Source organism: Hypanus sabinus, chromosome 1, assembly GCF_030144855.1.
Source record: "Hypanus sabinus isolate sHypSab1 chromosome 1, sHypSab1.hap1, whole genome shotgun sequence".
Classification (NCBI taxonomy): Eukaryota; Metazoa; Chordata; class Chondrichthyes; order Myliobatiformes; family Dasyatidae; genus Hypanus; species Hypanus sabinus.
Genome location: NC_082706.1, coordinates 92783098 through 92804053, shown reverse-complemented (window position 1 = coordinate 92804053; position 20956 = coordinate 92783098). Strand labels below are relative to the sequence as shown.

Genomic DNA, 20956 nt, shown 5'->3' with positions numbered 1-20956 from the left:
TAGGGTTCACTCCTTAGCCTTCTCCTCCCGAAGATACCCACAAGGCAGTGGGGTCGTAACCCTGGATAGGGGCCCATACTGGGAACTGTGAGCCGGAGCCAGCTGAGCTCGGGACTCGTGTAAGGCAGGGTCGTCACGCGCTGTAGTATTGACATATGGAGCAACTACCCACTACTATTAGAAGTGATCCCACAGTTAATAAATCCAAATAAACAGAAAGTCAAGAGCTCTGAATTTCCAGTAGCTCTCCAAAGAACCTACTGTGATCTTGGCTAGACCTTCAAAATCCTAACAGAACATATTCACAGCTAAGAAAAAGAAGTAGCTTAGATGACATTCCATCACAGATATTTTAAATGACAGCTTATGACACTGCCTTCTGTTTTCTACAGGATACTCATCAAGAATGAAAGCTCATGTCAGTTTGAAGGTCAATCTTTTCTACTGAAGGAGTATCAAGCAGATTCTTAAGTTCTCCTTGCCAAACCACAATATAAAATAATTGATTTGACAGCTCATTCTGCATTGCAAGGTAGTCATAGTTAATCACTGGCAATTCATAATAGCCTACTGACAGATAGAGAGTTTGTCATATTTATAAGTCAGCACTCTGCCCTGCAAAATAAAGACCGTAGAACTCACGAGGCATGCTTTTTCTTTTCCAAAATTTAAGTGTTTTATCAGAATAACAATGGAATACTTGCTAATATGACAGTCCGATCTTTCTGAAGCTGTTTCTGTTTAAAAATTGAGTATTACACTCAATTCCAGTGCTGTTCCACAAGACCTTACCCACACATACAAACTGAGCAGTGCCCCATGATTCAAACCCATATGAAATTGCAAAAACAGCAGCTCTTAAAGAGCTCTTGCCCAATGAACATAGGAACAAGCGAAGGCTGGTTAAGCCATTCAAACAGATCATCACTGCTCTGTATCTCAGTGCTTATACCTGCCTTTCCTCCAGTTCCCTTGTTAACACAAGCTTCAACAATCTATGAATCTCAGTCTTTTTAGAAGTTTTGGCAGACAGCACACATGCCCATTTTTTTGGGGACTGTGGGAAATAAAAGGATGGGAGAGGGCAGAGAGAGCATATGAGGAAGAGATCTACGTTGGAACATACACTTCGTGGCCGCTTTATTAGTTACGCTTGAATGCCCACTCTTTAATGCAAATATCTAATCAGTCAATAATGTGGCAGCAACTCAATGCGTAAAAGGATGTAGACATGGTCAAGAGGTTCAATTGTTGTTCCGCCCAAACATGAGAATGGGGAAGAAACGTGATTGAGGTAACTTTGTCTGTGAAATGACTAGTAGTGCTAGATGGGGTGGTTTGAGTATCTCGGAAACTGGAATTTTCATGTAGAACCATCACTAGAGTTTGCAGAGTTCACAGAGTGTGAGACAAAAACATCCAGTGAGCGGCAGTTCTGTGGGCAATAATGCCCTGGTAATGAGAGAGGTCAGAGGAGAATTGCCAGACTGGTTCAAATTGACAGGAAGGTGATAGTAGATCAAATAAACACGTGTTACCACAGTGGTGTTCAAAAGTGCATCTTAGAACACATAACATATTGACCCTTGAAGTGGATGAGCTACAGCAGCTGAACACCACAAATATACATTCAGAGACCACTAAGCAAGGAAAACAGCGTTGACTGGACCAGTGACGCCGTCCTCCCTGATACTCTAAACAACGTTGATGCACGCATGCAACATATTGCCAACCACAAAAGCTAACGGCGCTCTCTCAGATGAGCAGCCACTGACTGTAACAGCAGCAGCAGGCAAGAGAAGGGCTCTGCAGAGAATCAACCCCTATAAGGCAGCTGTGCCAGCCAGCGTCCCAGGTCAAGTGCTCAGGCACACCAGCTCACTGTCATCTTCAAAGGCATTTTCAGCTCTTCACTTATCCAGGTAGCTGGCACCATGTGCTTCAAATCAGTCACCGTTATCCCTGCACCAAAGGACTCTGCACCTTCTGAACTAAATGACCACCGCCCAGCCCAGAGGCACTGACACGCATCATCATGAAGTGCTTTGAACTGCTGATAATGACACATGTCAAAAACTCCATTCCTGCCACTTCCGACACTCACCAATATGCTTAACAATAAAACCACTCCATGTCATGCACCTGGCCCTGACACACCTTGAAAATAAGGACACGTATGTCAACATTCAACGCTATTGTCCCACAGACCTTGGTGAACAAACTCCTACTGCTTGGTCTAAGTACACCCCTGTGCAACTAGGTGCTGGACTTCCTAACGAACATATCTCACATAGTCAGGATGCACAACCATTCCTCCTGCCCCATCATCTTCAACACAGGTGCCTCCTCAGGGCTGTGTGCTAAGCCACTGCTGTACATTTTGCTCATACATCACTGCACGGCCAAACACCCAAGCAATCTCATCGTTAGATTTGCCAATGACACAACAGTGATGCGACGCATCACCAACAACGAGGAAAAGGGCTACAGAGAAAGGAGGTGGAATACCTTGCGGCCTGGTGCCAGGCACTTAACCCCGTCCTAACTGTCAACAAGGCAAAGGAGATGGTTATCAACTTCAGGGGAATTTGCTCCTTACATCAGTGGCACAGAGTGGAAACCACAAGCAAATTCAAACTCCTGGGAGTGCACTCCCACACATCTCATGGTCCCACAGTGAATCCTGCATAGTCAAGAAAGCTCACCAAAGCTTCTACTTACTGAGGATACTGAAGAGAGTTGGACTTTGTACATCCATACTCACATCATTTTTCAGAGGCACAATGGAGAGCATCCTGACAAGCTGTGTTGTTGCATGGTATGGAAACTGCACTGCGGCAGACAGGAAGGCTCTATAATGGATGCCAACACTTCACTGCACCAGCCTATCCACCATCAAGGACATATAATATACAGAACCTTGCTGGAAAAGGGCCAGCAACATCATGAAGGATTTCACACATCCTGCTGATGGATTATTTGTCTCACTCCCATCAGGTAGGAGTCTGCATAGTATCCATGCTAGGACAATTAGACTCAAAGTTACTTTCCCAAGCAGTAAGGCTGATCAACACCTCTATCACTATTTTATTATTTCCTGTCAGTCACCTTATTTACAGCTTAACATTACGGACATACAATCTGTGTATATAAGCTATATTATGTATTTTTATTTATTGTGTTTTTTATTATAATTTAGTTCTTTAGCTTTTGTGTTTTTTTGTGCTGCATCAGATCCGGAGTCACAAATGTTTCATTCTCCTTTACACCTGTGTACCAGAACTGACATTAAACAATCTTGAATTAGGAACAATAGGTTCCTTATACAGTGGCTAATTGGTGTAGAAAAGCAGGAAGAGACATTTTGGCCCACAGTATTATGCCAAACTAATATGCCTGTGAAACACTCTGGTTCTGTCAGCTACCTAAGTCTGGGGAAGACAACTTGTGAGATGAAAGCACGAGCCCACCCCAAAACCCCCCATTTGTGTGGGTGCTGTGTGATTCGTTACCCTGTTACAAATAAGTGCCTTGACATAACAGACAGTACACCGCATACAGTTGAAAGCTTTAGCTTTATAATTCTTAATTTGACTTAAGGGTTAGTAAAGAAAGAACAGAAAAAGAAAAGGGCCAATTTTAATGAAACAATCTAACGTGCACAAGTTGTTGCTCACGGTTTCCCCTTCACCGATCCTCCTTCGATCTCCCCCCAGGCTTCATCGAATCACGGCCCCGCTCCAGGTCAAATCCTACAACCTCTTCTCTCTGGTGTCTTCTCTCTTCATCTCCTTAACAAAAGCCCCAAGCCCAGCCTTAGTGTCCCTCACCAGAGAAACCACCCCTTAATCCAGCCATCCTACTTGGATGGCACACAATTCTCCTATCTCTTATCTTCAGCAGTAACCCAAACAAGCAGCTTGCAGAGAACAGCACAAGGTGAAATACATAACAGCGTAATTGTAAAAAGTAATATGAATCAGGGCATTACACCTAACTGAATTAATTCCTTCTGCCTACATAGTGTCCACATCCCTCCATTCTCTGCACATTCATGCGCCTATCTAGTTTTTTTAAAATGTCTCTATCAATTTGCCTTCACTATCCCTCATCCCCGCTGTGCAAACCAAGCATCTGCCACAGTGCAAAAAACTTGCAAACTTGCCCCACAGGTCTCCTTTGAACTTACTCTCTCTTAGCTTAAATGCATGACTTTTAATAGTAGACTTCCCTACCTTGGATAAATATACCAGGGTAGCTACTCTATGCCTCTCTGTCTTATAAACTTCTATCAGGACTCTCCTCAGCCTCTGCTGCTCTAGAGAAAACAACCAAAGTTTATCTAACATCTCCTCATAGTACATGCTGTCTAGTCCAGACAGCATCCTGTTAAACAACTTCTTCACCCTCTCCAAAACCTTCACATCTTTCCTATAATGGCAACCAGCACTAGTACTCCAGATGCAGCCTAACTAGAATTTTATAAATCTGCAACATTATTTCCTGATTCTTGAACTCAATAGCTTGACAGGAGTACCATATGTTTGTTTCTTGAACAAGTTGCTCTATTTAAAAATGTCCCCACTCTGGGATCAACCCAAAGGAAATGGAGTATTACAGCAGAGAAGCAGGACCTGTAGCCATGCCGTCCATCAAGGATCTGTCTCTATTCACTCATTTACCAGCACCTTTCACACCCTTGTTGATGCGAATGCTCATCCAGGTGCATCGTAAATTTTAAGAGCCTCTGCCTCCACTCCTCCTTCAGTCACTGCATTGCAGATTCCAATCGTTCCTCCAGAAAGAAATCTTCCTCAGATTCCCTCTAAACATCTTACTCATCATTGTAAACGTATGGACTCTGGCCTTAGATAACTCTTTCATGGGGAAAATATTTTCACTATCTACCATTTCAATGCCTTCAATTTTGTAAATCTCAGGGAAACATACCATGCTTATCCAGGATCTCCTCATAAGAGACATATTCTATCCCAGACGATGTCTCAGTCAGTATACAGTGCACCATTTCTAGTGCAATCACATCCCCCCAACAATTTGGTGACCAGAACTGTATATAATATAGTAGCTGTGCCCCTAATCAATATTTTATGAAGTTAAACAAACACTTTACATATTCTATGCCAATGGCTAATGAAGGCAAGTATTGCATATACCTTTATCTATCTTTGCTGTCACCTGTAGGAATCTTTGGGTTTCATATATACTTAACAGGTTAAATTCCATCTGTCATTGCTCATTCCAGGAAAACCTTTCATCATGCACCACTTGAGTAAAATTTGCCCAAGATGCTGTCAGAGTAGCAGTACTGAAAGAGTGATGCTATTCCATGTATGACTATTGCACAGACTGTAGTGCATGTGTAATGGGGCATCATTCCAGGAAACATGCAGTCCAGATGTTGGAATGGTGTGATCCAACCCAGAAATAGAGATTATCTTGATTTACCCAAGGGTAAAGTCAATTTTTAATCATACAATACCGTGGAATAAAAAAAAACAGTATGGCATGATTGAAAAATGAGCTCTTGCTTTCGCCATTTAGTGGCTGAGAAACAAAAAGTAACAATGCCCAATTCTGTAAAGCCATTGTTCATACTCTTTTGTATTTTATGCATATTTGGAAGATTTGTATCTTGGGGGATTAATTCTTTCAACAGAACAGCCCAGATCATTTGGCCCTCTATGTTATGCCTATTCTATAAACCCACTCCACAATCAATGTAATCCTTCCCTCCTAAACAGCCCATAACCTTCCATTTTCCTTACATCCATGGGCCTATCTAAAAGCCTTTTAAATGCCTTATTGTATCAGCCTCTACCACTATTCTGGGCAATGCATTCCAGATATCTGAAAAGCTTGATCTGCTTAATTGATTGCTTTTCTAATGTGCCCTGCTCAACCTGTTCTCTTTTAATCAAATCAGGACAAAAAGGGGCAGATGTTTGTCCTTTGTTTTAGCATAGTTTCATCACAGTCTGCTTCTAATATTAGTTCCACTTAATTCGATGTGCATTTATTATTCCATTAAGTATTCAGTGTAGGCAACATTTAATGCACTTCCATCCCAGCAGTGGTCTGCTTTGCCACACCAAAACACAAGAGACAGAAGCAAGAGTGTCAATTTGCCCTTTGAACTTAGCCCAGCAATTAAGTTGGATCAAAACTGATCTACCTGTTACGACAGGACTATGACATTATCTCCAGATCACTTCATTCCCATATTATCCAGAATTCTATCAGAATCAGGTTTAATATCACTGGCACATATTGTGAAATTTGTTAACTTAGCGGCAGCTGTACAATGCTATACATGATATTGGAAAAAAATCAATTACAGTAAGTATGTATGTGTATATTAAATAGCTAATTTGAAAATAGTGCAAAAACAGAAATAGTTTGAAAAACAGTGAGTTAGTGTTCATGGGTTCAATGCCCATCTAGAAATTGGGTGGCAGAGCAGAACCACTGCTGTTCCTGAACCTTTGAATGTGGGCCTTCAGGCTTCTGTACCTCCTTCCTAATGGTAACAATGAGATGAGGGCATGTCCTGGGTGATGGGGGTCCTTTCTGAGGCACCACTCCTTGAAAACGACTTGGATACCACAGAGGCTAGTGCCCATGATGGAGCTGACTGATTTTACAACTTTCTGTGGCTACTATCAATCTGATGCAGTAGCCTACCGCATCCACCCCCCCCCCCCATACCCGACAGTGATGCAACCTGTCAGAATGCTCCCCACGGTACAGATGGAGAAGTTTTCAAGTGTTTTAGGTTACAAATGAAATCTCCTCAACTCCTAATTAAATATAGCCGCTGCCTTGCCTTCTTTATAATGGCAACGAAATGTTGGGACCATGTAGATCCTTAGAGATATTAACATCCAGGAACTTGAAATTGCTCACTCTCTCCATTTCTGATCTCTCTATGAGGATTGCTTTGTGCTCCCTCTTCTTACCCTTTCTGAAGTCCACAATCAGTTCTTTGGACTTACTGACATAGAGTGCAAGATTGTTTCTGTGACACCACTCTACTAGCTGGCATATCTCACTCCTGTACGTCCTCTCATCTCAATCTAAGATTGTGCCAACAATTGTTATATCATCAGTAAATTTATAGATGGCACTTGAGCTATGCCTAGCCACATAGTTACTGGTATAGAGAGAGTAGGGAAGTGGACTAGCACATACTGAACTGTGCCATTGTTGATCATCAGTGAGGAGATCTTATTACCAATCCACACAGATTGTGGTCTTCCGATTAGGAAGTCGAGGATCCAATTGCACAGAGAAGTACAGAGGCTCACATTCTGTAACTTCTTGATCAGGACTGTAGGAATTATGCAGGTAAATGCTCAGCTATAGTCAACAAACAGCATCCTGACACAATTGTTTTACTGTTCAGGTAATCTAAGGCCATGTGAAGAGCCATTGAGATTGTGTTTGCCATAGACCTATTGTGGCATTAGGCAATTCTACAGATTTTTTTGAACTAACCCAAGAACTGAGGCTTCACAGCTTTCAGGGGTAAAGAACTCTAAAGTTTAACCATTCTCTGAAGAAGTTTCTCCTGATCGCAATTCTAAATGGGCTACTCCTTATTGTGTAATTCATTGAAGTTAACCTTCACTTAGCAAGATCAACATGCTTCTGAAATCAGAGGAAGGTCAGCTTGAGTAGGTTAACTACACTTGGACTAATATCTCCATAAGGTAGCATAGCCAGTAAAAGAGGAAGGAAAACAATCTTTCAAGTGGGACAAAACACTTCAACAAAAGATAATCTGAAAACCAGGAGAGAATGTGATTACCAGCTGTTAAATAATAAAACTGGCACATCAACCACACAACCATTCAATGATCTAAAAATGATTTTTGCTTTATCTCAGAGTAGGCATTTTGCAAAAGCAAAGTTCCCTTTAGATATGCATCCTCTAACAAATTATTTGATTACATTGACACAACATTATGGTATGTTGCAAAATATATATTCATCAGATTAAATAGAAGGGAATATATTACTTAAAGTATACATATATCCTAGTGTTCATCTTAGTTTGTGCTTTGAAAAAAGCAGGTGACAAGGTCATTCATGTTAACCGATAGTTCGCATTAACTGATGAGTCATTCAGTCAGCCATCTGGCCTGATTTAGCATAAATATTCTAGAGTCACTGGTTGGTGAGGAGCATTGCTTTCAATGACCTGTCTCTCACAAAACTTCAAAAATACAATTATCTTACTATGTCTCTTCTACATAAAACATCTCATCCCATCAAAGTATTCCTCTAATCATAAACACAAGAGATTCTGCAGATGCCGAAAACCCAGAGCAACACACACAAAAGACTGAAGGATCTCAGAAGGTCAGGTATCTACAGAAAAAAAACAATTAGCATTTCAGGGCCTAGACTGGAAAGGAAGGAGGAAGAAGCCAGAATAAGAAGGTGAGGGGAGAGGAAGGAGTTTAAGCCTTCCCACCACCTGAACAGGGATAGAGTTTCTTTTGTCCTCACCTACTAGCCCATGAGCCTTCTCATCCAGCACACTATTCTCTACAACTTACACCAACTTCAACAGGACCAAAAATATCTTTACATCCCCCCCCCCACCACCATTCTCCACTTTCCAGGGGGATCACTCCTTCTGTGATTTCATTGTCCACTCATCCCTCCCTATAAATCTCCCTCCTGCTACTTATTCCTGCAAGGAGAAGAAGTGCTACATCTGCCCATTCACCTCCATTCAGGGCCCCAAACAGTGATTCCAGGTGAGGCAACACCTCACCTGTGAATCTGTTGGGGTCATCAACTGTATCTAGTGCTCACTTTGCAGCCTCCTCCACACTGGTGAAACCCTACATAGATTAGGGAACTACTTTGTCCAGCACCTTCGCTCCATCTGCAAAATGCATGATTTCCCGGTGGTCAACCATTTTAATTCCAATCTCCATTCTCATTCTGACATTTCAGTCTATGGACTTCTTTACTGCCATGCTGAGCCCACTCTCAGGTTGGAGAAGGAACACCTCATATGCCATCTTGGCAGCCTCCAACCTGATGGCATGAATATCAATTACTCTGATATTCAGTAATTTTTCTCCCTCCCCCTTCCCTCTTCTTCAATTCCCCACTTCAACTCTACCATCTTACCTTTCTTGTTACCTGTCTCTCACCTCACCTTGATGCCCCTCCCACTGCCCGTTTTCCCATGGTCCACTCTACTCTCCTATCAGATTCTTTCTCCTTCAGCCCTTTACCTTTTCCACCTATCACCTCCCAGTTTCTTACTACATCCCCCGTCCCCCACTCAAATGGCACCGGCATCACCACTCACCTTCTAGTTCTTTCCCCAGCATATCTCTACACTCTTTTTTATTATTTCCATATGGCACCAATGTCCACCATCTCAACCCTCTGGCATCTAAATGCCTTCAATATTGCTCAATAGTGTGAATACGTGTAGCCAAGCCTTGGGAAAAGTTCAACTGTTGCCAAAAACCACCTGATGCAGTTCCTTCATTCAAACAAGGCGCAAAGTTAGATGTGGGAACTCTGCTGCCAGACAACTATAATATTTTGATCTGGTTTGCGTGTGTAAAAATTACATTGGCTCTTCATGGAGTTGCCAGTTGGATAAATATGATTTAGAAAGGAACTTTTAAACCAAACTATTAAACTGTTTAGAAATGGGAAAAGGAGGAACATTAATTGCAGAACCTTTACTCTTCCAACAAGTTGGTTGATTTTCCACTTTTATACAATGACACCACACAACTGTATAAGTGTATAATGTGCCAAGCAGGGTAATCATTTGGACCATCAAATATCTTCGTGTGGTTCAATGATTTTCAAAATGCAGTCCAATAAAAATTAAATCTCTGGTGAAAAGATTAATAGACACTTCTTGTTATATAACATCTTATGTAACTTAGACATCTGTCCTACCCATAGAGAAGTTCTAGTTTTAACCGTATCCACTAAACTGCCAAGAAGTGCTTGGCTCGGGGTTATATATAAGAATAACAGGAGAATTTCAAAATTGGAACCAGGTACCACAACACTATATTTACAGATAACATAAAATGTATCCTACCTTTAAACCAGGAGGTCCTGGATGTCCATTTATTCCTGGAACGCCAGGCCCTCCCTGAAAGCAAATAATGTAGATTTGCTGTCAAGATGACAAAATAACTGATTTTATATGATGCTCTGTACACATTTTTCCTTTCAATACATTTTAATCTTACAGTAGGTAGCAGTTGAGAGAAAGGCCATTCAGCCTGATCAGTCCACACCAGCACTCCTGAACACACAAACTTTTTTTAGCCTTCTTCATCTGCCGCCAAACCTTCTGTTACCCCCTCACTCACTGGCCCTTGAATGCATCCAATTACATTCATCCAAGCTGTTCCCCTAAATCAGCGGTTCCCAATAACTTTATGCCATGAACCGCTACCATTAACCAAGGTGACCATGAACTGCATGTTGGGAAACCCTACCCTAAATAAAGTTCAAAGTAGATGTATTATCAAAGTACATATATGTCATCATAAACTACCCTGACATTCATTTTCCTGTGGGCATACACAATAAATACATAAGAGAATAATAACCATAATAGAATCAATTAAAGACTATACCAACTTGGGCTTTCAATCAGTGTGCAAAAGACAACAAGCTGTGCAAATACAAAAAGAAAGAAAATAAGCAAACAAGCATGCAGTAAACATCAAGAACATGTGAGGGAGAGTCCTCGAAAGTGAGTCCATAGGATGTGGGAACATTTCAGTGATGGAGCAAGTGAAGTTGAATGAAGTTATCTTTGGTTTAACAGCCTGATGGTTAAGGGGTAATAACTGTTGATGAACCTGATGGTGTGAGTCCTGAGGCTCCTGTACCTTTTTCCTGATGGCAAAAATGAGAAGAGAGCATGTCCTGCGTAATGGGGGTCCTTAATGATGGTTGATGCTTTCCTGCAACCACACGTTGTGTAGATGGACTACCTATGATGGACTGGGCCATACCCATAACTTTTTATAGGATTTTCTATTCAAGGGGATTGGTGATTCCACAACATGCTGTGATGTAGCCAGACAATACTTGACCATGCCTCAATGACCAGCTTGTAGCTCCTTCAACACTTTAGCTCTGAGCTTGAATGGTAGAACAACTCTCAATCCCCATATAAGGTAAACCCCATCAAGGGCAAGTTCATTCCAGTGCTGGTAAAAATGGGGGAGTTGGAATTTCTGCTGCACATCCCAGCCATTTTGCATTGCCATAAGGACCTGAGACAGTGTGAGTCTTTTCTATTTCCCTTTGGATTATCTCAGCCATAATAGGAAGACTTTCAATTTCAATTAGGGAAAACGAAGGGTCTCAGCCCGAAACGTTGACCTCTCATTTCAACGGATGTTGCCCAACCTGCTGAGTTCAACCAGCTTGTTTGTATATCAAGAGGGGAGTCCTCTTTTGAAATTTTTCAGATATTTCCTTCTCCAATGGTAAATGGGGCAATCCATCAGTATTTTCATGATTAATTGTCCTCTTGAAATCAATCTAGTAATTGTGTCCTATGGGAAACATGCTGCTACTGTTAGTGGAACACCTTCTGTGGATTGAAAATGGATACTCATGGTTGATCAGTAATGAGGGTAAACACTCTCCCATGGAAGTAGTGATTAAAAGGTTTTATACCCAAACCAAACTCAAGGCCTTTCTGTCAATCTGTGTCTAATTTTTCTCTGAAGCAGTAATGGAACATGATGCAAAAGCTATGGCGTGTTCACTTTCATCACTCACAACGTATGACATGACTGCATCTATACTATATAAGGCAAGACGTCAAAGGCAAACTTCACTGGACAATGTGGATCATTATGTGTGAGTACAGTGTCTAACATCACAATTTCCTTTGCCTTTTGAAAAGCCACGTCATAAGGCTTTGTCCATTGCCATTTCTTCCCAATCTGTAGTAATGACTTCAAGAGCTGGAACACAGTAGCCAGTTTAGCAGGAACCTGTTATAGTAACTTACAAATCCTAAATAGGACTGCAACTGTGACACTTCCTTTGGTCATGGGGCATCCACCACTGCTTGAATTTTCTCAGCACACTTGTGTAAATCTTGTGTGTCAATGGTGTGACCACAGTAAGTGATGTTCGTTGAAAGAATACACATTTATTGCATCACGGTCTGAGCGCACAATCTTCTGATCTTTTCAAACATTGTCTTGAGATTTTGGAGATATTCCTTGTCATTCACGTAAACACTAAGTGCTTGGGCAGCCTTGCAGTACATGGTCTATAGCTGTCTGCCAGAGTTCAGGGGTAGATGCAACTCCAAAAATAAGGAACATGTGGCATTGCCCATGGAATCCATTCAATCTTGGAAAGAATTTCTTCAGCCTCCATGTGATATAGCTCACTGGATAGTATAAGGAACCGGTTGGGCTTTATAAAACTCAAGTGTAGCATTTTCATTAAACACTATTTTACCTTTGTTATATTTGAGTTTTCCAATGCCATCCTTGAACAATACAGTGGCACCATCCATCATCTTTCTTAATTTGCTTTCAGTTGACTCTTTTGCAGGGGATGTAGCATGCAAATAGTGGATGGATCTCCAATCACTTTGTAGTTGTCACTCAATCACAGCTCCACAATGCTGGCCCTTCTGTTTTTACCGCATACAAGCCCAATGTGGCTTGTTGGTTGCTGTATTTCACTGCTATGAATGTCATTCCCACAGGAGTTATCTTTCTCCAGTATTAGTCCTTGGTTGTATATTTGCAGAGTTCTGCTAAAATGCCACTGAAACTCATTTTGTGGAATGACTGAAACAGCCGAGCCCATGTCCAATTCCATTTTAATTAATTTGCCACTCAATTCTGATATAAGCCATATTACTTGTCTCTTGTTAAATTTCACATTGTAAATCTCAAGGCTACCTAGTCCTATGCCATTCTCATCATTATTGGATTTTTAATCAATGGAATGCAGTTTACTGCTCTTTTTGAAACTGCAACTTGACTTATCTTTTTCTCTTCCCTATGCAGTCCACTTATTATTTCTGCCTGACATGCTCTTTGTATCTGTCCTACTTTTTTTGATTTCCTGTACTGATAGCCATTAAACTTTCATTGGTCTGGTGCATGTGAGCCCCTGCCACAACAATAACATAATTCGTTTGCCCAGGCAGGTTTCTGTTTAGACTTTGCAGTTTTGTTCATGCTCACTTTCATTCCTGACTGCAACTCAATTGCATCTCTGGCCGCTGTTTCCATTGATACAGCAATTTCAACTGTTCTTTTAAATATGAGTTGTGCTTTAGTTAGGAGCCAATTTTGAATGCTTTCTTGCAAGATTCCTCAAACTAAATGATGTCTTGGTACATCATTAAGCCCATCAGTGAACTGACAATGTTCAGAGAATTTCTTCAATTCAACCATGTAAGCCGAAATGGACTCCCCTTCCTTTTGATTCTGCTTATGAAACTTAAAGCATTATGCAATCAACATTGCAATCATAATATCAGCAAAGCTTATATCGGCTAGTTTGGTTGGAGTTAACACTTTAAACTTCTAAGCAAACTGTATGCTTTTCCACTTATTGCAGTCAGCAACAATGACACTAGTTTTTCCATTGGCTATTTCATTTGTTTCAAAATACTACTCAATTTCTTTGGTATACATCATCCAGTTATCTGTTGTGCAATCAAACATGTCTATCTTTTTGATGTACCATTTCTCCTTTTTAAAAAAAAATTATTATCTCCCCAGTACTTACTGATCATGAACCCCTGATTGTGCTTGTTAATTAGTCTGTTTTCAGCCTTTTTTAAAAAAAGACTCTGAACTCTCTCTTCTTTCCAAGGAAAAACATGCTGTATTTCAACAGGTACAGTAGGTGGTTGTCTTCAGTTCATTTTAAAATTTCTTCATCACCACTTACGTTTTGTAACTCCAGAAACTAACTTAAAGAAAAATGCAGGAGCCTGGATATTTGTGTACTTAGTTTTTCTTCTTTATTAGTGACGTGCGTAGTAATGTTTGCCATTCATGTACTTCTTACATATAATACATCATGAATTATGTAAACAAAGAATGCTTTATCAAATAATACATTTACAATACTCAAACATTACTGAAATATTAAATATACTACACACAGTACAATGACTGAGGCTGTTCAACTCAGGATGCCAGCTCTCCACCACTCACTCCTCTGCATATCTCCAACTTCCACACCTGGGCATTGAAATGGTGAAGTTGTAATGGAACTGGATGATGGGGGAAAGCATCAGCACTTCTGATCTGCTGGACTCAGTAGAGAGACCAAGGGTGGAGTGTGGATATACAGGGATGAGGAGCTTACACCAGGGATGCTGGAGTAATACACAAAAAAAAACGCATGTAGCCATTGTTTCTGAGTGAAATGGTAAATACAAATGGGACTTTTTCTTTATGTTTTAATTAATTTCTAGTTCTTCAACCATTCCTTTCTTTTGGCAACTGTAAAAATAGTACATGTAAAAATAGTACGTCTGCTCTCAGAAGGATTGTTGGGGTGACAGGGCCTCAGGATACACCACCTGAGGCCAAGTGACTGACTGGATAATTCCGCAACACGAATGGTCACGAAAGGGCAAGTTGGTGTGGGGGTGATTGGTGGGTATAGGAGAGTAATGAGCAGGACTGGGTACTAAGCTGAAGATCTGTCCAATAAGACAAAGGATTTCTTTTGTGGTTGCTACCACTAAAAGTGTGCACAAGCCAGTTCTCATTTCCATCTATTGAATTACACAAATTTAATAGAATGAAATACGGAGTTGAGTACAAAAAAGCATTAACCTCACACACAATAGTTGACTCTGGCAAAAAAAGCTAGAAATGTTTTTCTCTTGCTTCTGGAATATTTATTTATTGTACTATGATGTATTAATCATCATTTGCTGGATTTGTTTAATGCATTTACTGTCATGTTAATTATGCTATCCAGAGTGAGAGCAGAGTGGGTGTGGGCAGGGGTGAACCCACCTTTTTGAGGTGGACCTTATTAAAAGTCATTGGAAGTGCACTTATTCAGGGAACCACAGAGTATATCATCACGACGGCTCCAGTGAACCACGGCAGCATACTGTGGGCTGTTAACAAAACTTCTAAGTATACCTCTTTTGAATTACTCTCACTGCAGCACCAGGGGTCCCAAAAACTGGACCATTGCTATACTAAGTTAAGAAATGTCTACTGTTCCATGCCCAGACCCCAATACGGGAAATGAGACAACTTGGCTGTCCTCCTATCTGCATACAGGCAGAGGCTAAAGAGCAAAGCGCCTGAGATGAGGACAAAAGAGAAGTGGTTGTGGGAGACAGAGAAGTAGCTATGTGACTGCTTTGAGTCGGTGGACTGGGTTGTGTTTAAGGACTCATGAGAAGAACTGAATGAATACATCACAATTGTCACAGGCTTTATAAAAACAGTCAGATGAGTGTGTCCCCACAAAATCATTCTGTCCTCCCCAAACAGAAGCCCTGGATGAATTATGAGATCCACAATCTGCTAAGGGCCAGATCAGAGGCAACTGAGAAAGACGAGGTCCAGGCGCAATCTTTGGAAAGCCATGTCAGAAGAATTTCTGAAGGATGCTTAACAGCTGTGACTGGGCTTGAATGCTATTATCTCCTACAAAGTGAAACCAAGCAACATAGCTGACAGCAGGGCTTCACTCCCAGATAAAACTAATGCTTTCTATGCTCCTTTTAACTGTCAAAACATGGACGAATCTTCACAACCTCCCACCACCCCCCCCACCCCCGGAACCTCTGATGTCAGTCTCTGAGACTGACGTATTCTTCAAGAGGGTGAACACGTGGAAAGCAACCAGCTGACTTTGAGTAACTGGCCAAGTACTAAAGACCTGTGCTGATCAACTGGCTAGAGTGTTCACTGATATCCTTAAACTCTTGCTTCAGCAGAATGAAGTGCTTGAAGCCTGCTTCAAGCAAGCTTCAATTATAACATTGCCTAAGGACATGGTAACCTACCTTGATGACAATAATACAGTAGCATTTACATCCACTGACATGAAGTGTTTTGAGAGTTGGTATCATATCAACTCCTGATTGAGAAGTGACTTGGATCCGCTCCAATTTGCCTACCTGCACAATAGGTCCACCACAGATACCATCATATTGGCTGTCACTCAACCATGGGACGCAAGGACAGCAAAGCGCATGCATCAGGATAAGCTTTATCGGCTACAGCTTGGCATTCAATACCGTCATCTGCTCAAACCTATTCAATAGGCCTCAATACTTCCTTGTGCAATTGGATGCTCGATTTGCAGACTCTAGTCATTCCTGATTGGCAACATCTCGACAATCTCCATCAGCACAGGTACACCAAAAGGCTGTGTGCTTAGACCCTGCTCTACTCACTTTACACTTATGAGTGTGTGGCTGAGAGCAGCTCCAATGCTCTATTCAAGTTTGCTGATGACACCATTGTCATAGGACGAATCAAAGGTGGTGAAAAATCAGCATATAGGAGGGAGATCAGAAACCTGCTGAGTGGTGCTGTAGCAACAACCTCCCCACCACTGAACACGTCAACAAGGAACGCTGTCACAGGGAAGCAGCATCTATCATTAGGAACCTCCACCGCCCAAGTTCTGCTCTCTTCTCAATGCTGCCATCAGCAAGGCAGCACAGGAGCCTTAAGGACTCACATCGTCAGGTTCAGGAACAGTTATTAGCCCTCAACCATCAGGCTCCTGAACGAGTGGGGATGACTTCACTTAACAATGGACAATCTATGGACTCTCTTTCAAGGACTCTTCATCTCATGTCCTCCATATTATTGCTTATTTATTCTTTTGCACTTACACAATTTGTTGTCTTTTGCACATTGGTTGTTTGTCCATCCTGTTGGCTGTGGTCTTTCATTGATTTTATTATGTTTCTTGAATTTACTGGGTATGCACACAAGAATACAAATCTCAGGACTGTATATGGTGACATATATTAACTTTGATAATAAATTTACTTTGATCTTTGAATTATGCTCCTGCTTTGGTGCCTTGTACTGTAGATGCTGGAAAAGCCTTGGAATGTTAGGAGTTGAGTTACTTCCTGAAGGTTAGCAAACGGAATGGATTTTTTCCATTTGTAGAACAGTGACCTCAGTACAAACATTAAACTTGCAAATTTATTGCAATAAGCATCAGGAAGCTCCACAAATGTTTTAATACATGGAAGAACTAGGGAGATAGCTGTCAAAGTTATCCTTGATGAATGAATTGAAATGGTTGAAATGGTCTTTCTCAACCATGACTACCTACGACGACAACTCAAGGATAAGAGAAATTACATTATCTAGCCTTGAACTTTTGGAAGAAGAGAAATTTGAGGAGTGAGTGATCTAAATGACACTGCTGGGATCTTAAAAGGAAATGTAACTGGCATTGGTTTATTGTTGCCACATGTGCAAACATGTAAAAAACTAGTCTTTCATACTATTCCTATAGATAAAATCATTATTAAACACACTAACGTAGAACAAGTTAAGCAAATAACAATGCATACAAACTGCAAAATTACAGAGAAAGTGCAGTGCAGGTAACAATAAGGTTCACGATCATAATGAGGTAGATTATGAGGCCAAGAGTCAAACTTATCATACTAGAGAACCATTAATAGTCTTATAACACTGGGGTAGATGCTGTCCTTGAGCCTGGTGAAATGCACTTTTATAACTTCTCCCAGTGGAAGAGCGGAGAAGAGATGGGTGGGGTCTTTGAGTACACTGGCTGCTTTACCGAGGCAGCGAGAAGTGTAGCCAAAGTGCAGAGAGGGGATGGCTGGTTTCTCTGATGTGTTGAGCTTTGTCCACTACTCACTGAAGTTTTCTGCAGTCATATGCAGAGCAGTCAACATACCAGCCCATTATGCATCTACAGTCTATGGCGTATCAATAAGAATTGGTAAAGGTTGACAGGGACATGACCATTTATTTAGCCTTCTTTGGATAGAACTGATAGAAAAGAAGAAAAAAAAATCCACTATTGGACATAGGTGATTAACCTCAAAAATCACTGTTAGGCAAACTTCTCCGTCCATCATATGGTAAAAGGGTGGCACTCTTTCTCCAATGTTACCTCAAGTATAGCTCCTCCCAAGTTATGTACAATCTGCACATACAAACAAGCTTTTGGGAGTATGTGGGTTGGACATTCTGGGTGTTGGAGGCATCTATTGGTTCCTGACCACATTTCTAACTTCCACACTGTTCACCTTATCAACAGTTGATTGGGATAGATCCCTGCCGTAACCTGCAGACAATCTGTAGTGAACGTAAATGATTTATTCCATTAAAAAGCATACCACACGTGCAAATCAACTGATGGCTGACCATAAAGAAGTCATGAAATTGTGAAAATACAAAACAGGAAACAGGGACTGTACTCATGTACCTAAAGCTATCCTGAGGTCTAAATTATAATACTAATTGCACTATTTCAGGAATAGGCGGTGAAAATACCCTGTCTGGAAGTAAAACTAGCATTTTTCCAATATGTGCCATTATTTAAAAAACTGATTTGCAGCAAAAATGCCATAACTTCACCAGATTTTGACAAACTAAGCAGTCCATCATTTCCTTGAGAGACTCTTGTGACCTTAAATACACTTACTGTAAGACCACGTTGCCCAGGAGCACCAGGATTTCCTTTTTCACCACTGCTACCCTGAAATGAAATATATTCATAATTTAGTTACAAAGTCATACAGCATAGAAAAAGGCCCCTTTGATCCAGCTCATCCATGCCAACCAAGATGAATATTTAGGATAGTGGCATTTGCCCATGTTTTGCCAACCTTTTTCTAAACCTTTCCTATCCTATGTGCCAGTCCAAATGTCTTTTTAACGTTGTGATTGTATCCACCCTATAGCTTCCTCTGGCAGCTCACTCTAAACACAACTACCCTCTATATAAGAGAAAAGTTACCCCTCAGGTGTGCTTTAAATCGTTCTGCTCTCTCCTGGTTTTTGGCTCCCGGGGGGGGGGAGCTCTGACCGTTCATTATGTCTACGCCCCTCATGATTTTATAAATATTAATAAGCTCACCATCAGCTTCCTGCACCCCAGACACAACACAGGCTTCTACGCTGTAAAATAACCCTTCACTACCATTCCTCCGACTCCTATCACGAAGTCAATTTTGCTTTTACAAACGTTTGTAGTTAGTTAGCTCACCCTGGATACCGTGTGAGCATACTATGTGGAAGCTTGTCAAATGGCTCGCTAAAGTCCACATAGATAACACATACTGTACTGCCCTTGACAATCCTCTTAGTCACCTCCTCAAAAAACTCAACTTGAGAGACATGAACACAAGGAAATCTGCAGACGCTGGAAACTCAAGCAACACACACACAAAATGCTGGTGGAACGCAGCAGGCCAGGCAGCAGCTATTGGAAAAAGCACTGTCGACGTTTCGGGCCGAGACCCTTTATCAGGACTAACTGAAAGAAAAGGTAGTAAGACATTTGAAGGTAGGAGGGGGAGGGGGAAATCCGAAATGATAGGAGAAGACAGGAGGGGGTGGGGTAAAGCTAAAAGCTGGAAAAGTGATTGCCAAAAGGGATACAGAGCTAGAGAAGGGAAAGGATCATGGGACGGGAGGCCTAGGGAGAAAGAAAGGGGAGGGGAGCACAGAGGGAGATGGAGAACAGGCAAGGAGTGATGGGCAGAAGGAGAAAAAAAAGAGGGGAGGGAAAATAAATAAATCAGGGATGGGGTAAGAAGGGGGAGGAGGGACATTAACGGAAGTTAGAGAAATCAGTGTTTCACCCCACCCTCTCCTGTCTTCTCCTATCATTTCAGATTTCCCCCTGCCCCTCTCAAATCTCTTACCATCTTCTCTTTCAGTTAGTCCTGATGAAGGGTCTCGGTCCAAAACATCGACAGTGCTTCTCCCTATAGATGCTGCCTGGCCTGCTGTGTTCCACCAGCATTTTGTGTGTGTTGTTTGAGAGACATGATTTCCCTTGTGCAATGACTATCCCTAAACAATTTATTACCCAAGTCCATCTTAATAAGGGTGGTCGATATGCACAATTAAACACTTATTTTAAGGTAACTACAGAGATCAATGCAATAAATTAAACTTACCATGACTGACATAGCAGTTACTCACCTATCCAGACTAATTAGCATGTGGTCATTGTCATATTTTGTCTGACAATGCTCCTGTGAAGTAATGTGGGACTATATGTGCACGTGAATATTGCTTGCTGAATGTTGGCCATTATGGTCTCATAAGAGATTAGTTTTACAAGCACAAACATTTCACGGACAATTTTAATTAAACCAAAACAGGACAGTTCTGACTGTTCCCTTTTCCACAGTTGCTGCCTGACCTGCTTAGTTTCCAGTGATTTCAGATTAAGCTTCAGATTTAAGGCATCTGTAGTATTTTAAAGAAGTTAAAGTCTGGAATATCAAGCAAGCACTTTGCCTGCCTGAATAGACTGTGATGATTTATGCTTTGTAACTGCTTCAAGTCCAGGGAATTAAAACCACAGTCAACCACTTAAAAGCACAGGAGAAAAACATTCTGTACTGCCAGCAAATAATACAAGATTTAACTGGTTCCCTGTCAACATGCAAGGTTGAGTTTTTCCTTGCAATCAAAGTAAAACTGGTGAAGTCCAAATATTATTGTACAATTGCATTGGCTTTGTGGCCAGTAACATCAACCATGTCATAATCTTGCTCTCAAAAACACCAATTTCATGTAGCTCTCTATTAATATGCAAACTGGGAATCAAGCTCAAGGGAAGGAGAGGGAGATGAAAACTGGCACAAATGACGTTTACCCTCAGCCTCCCTGGAGTTTTGTAGAATTTGCCATAATTGCATCTAAATTCTGTT

The 20956-nt window shown here is 41.2% G+C and overlaps 1 protein-coding gene across 2 annotated transcripts in view; it reads right to left on the bottom strand.

Annotated features, from left to right (window-relative positions):
* Window positions 1-20956, bottom strand: part of LOC132395550 (collagen alpha-1(XXI) chain-like) — a 210471-nt gene that overhangs the window by 82111 nt on the left and 107404 nt on the right. For both annotated transcript variants that reach the window (XM_059972345.1, XM_059972338.1), the window contains exons 14-15: window positions 18712-18765; window positions 10112-10165 (exon numbers count right to left, since the gene is read on the bottom strand). In XM_059972345.1, the coding sequence (XP_059828328.1) occupies window positions 10112-10165; window positions 18712-18765 (108 nt within the window). The remainder of the gene's footprint in view (window positions 1-10111; window positions 10166-18711; window positions 18766-20956) is intronic.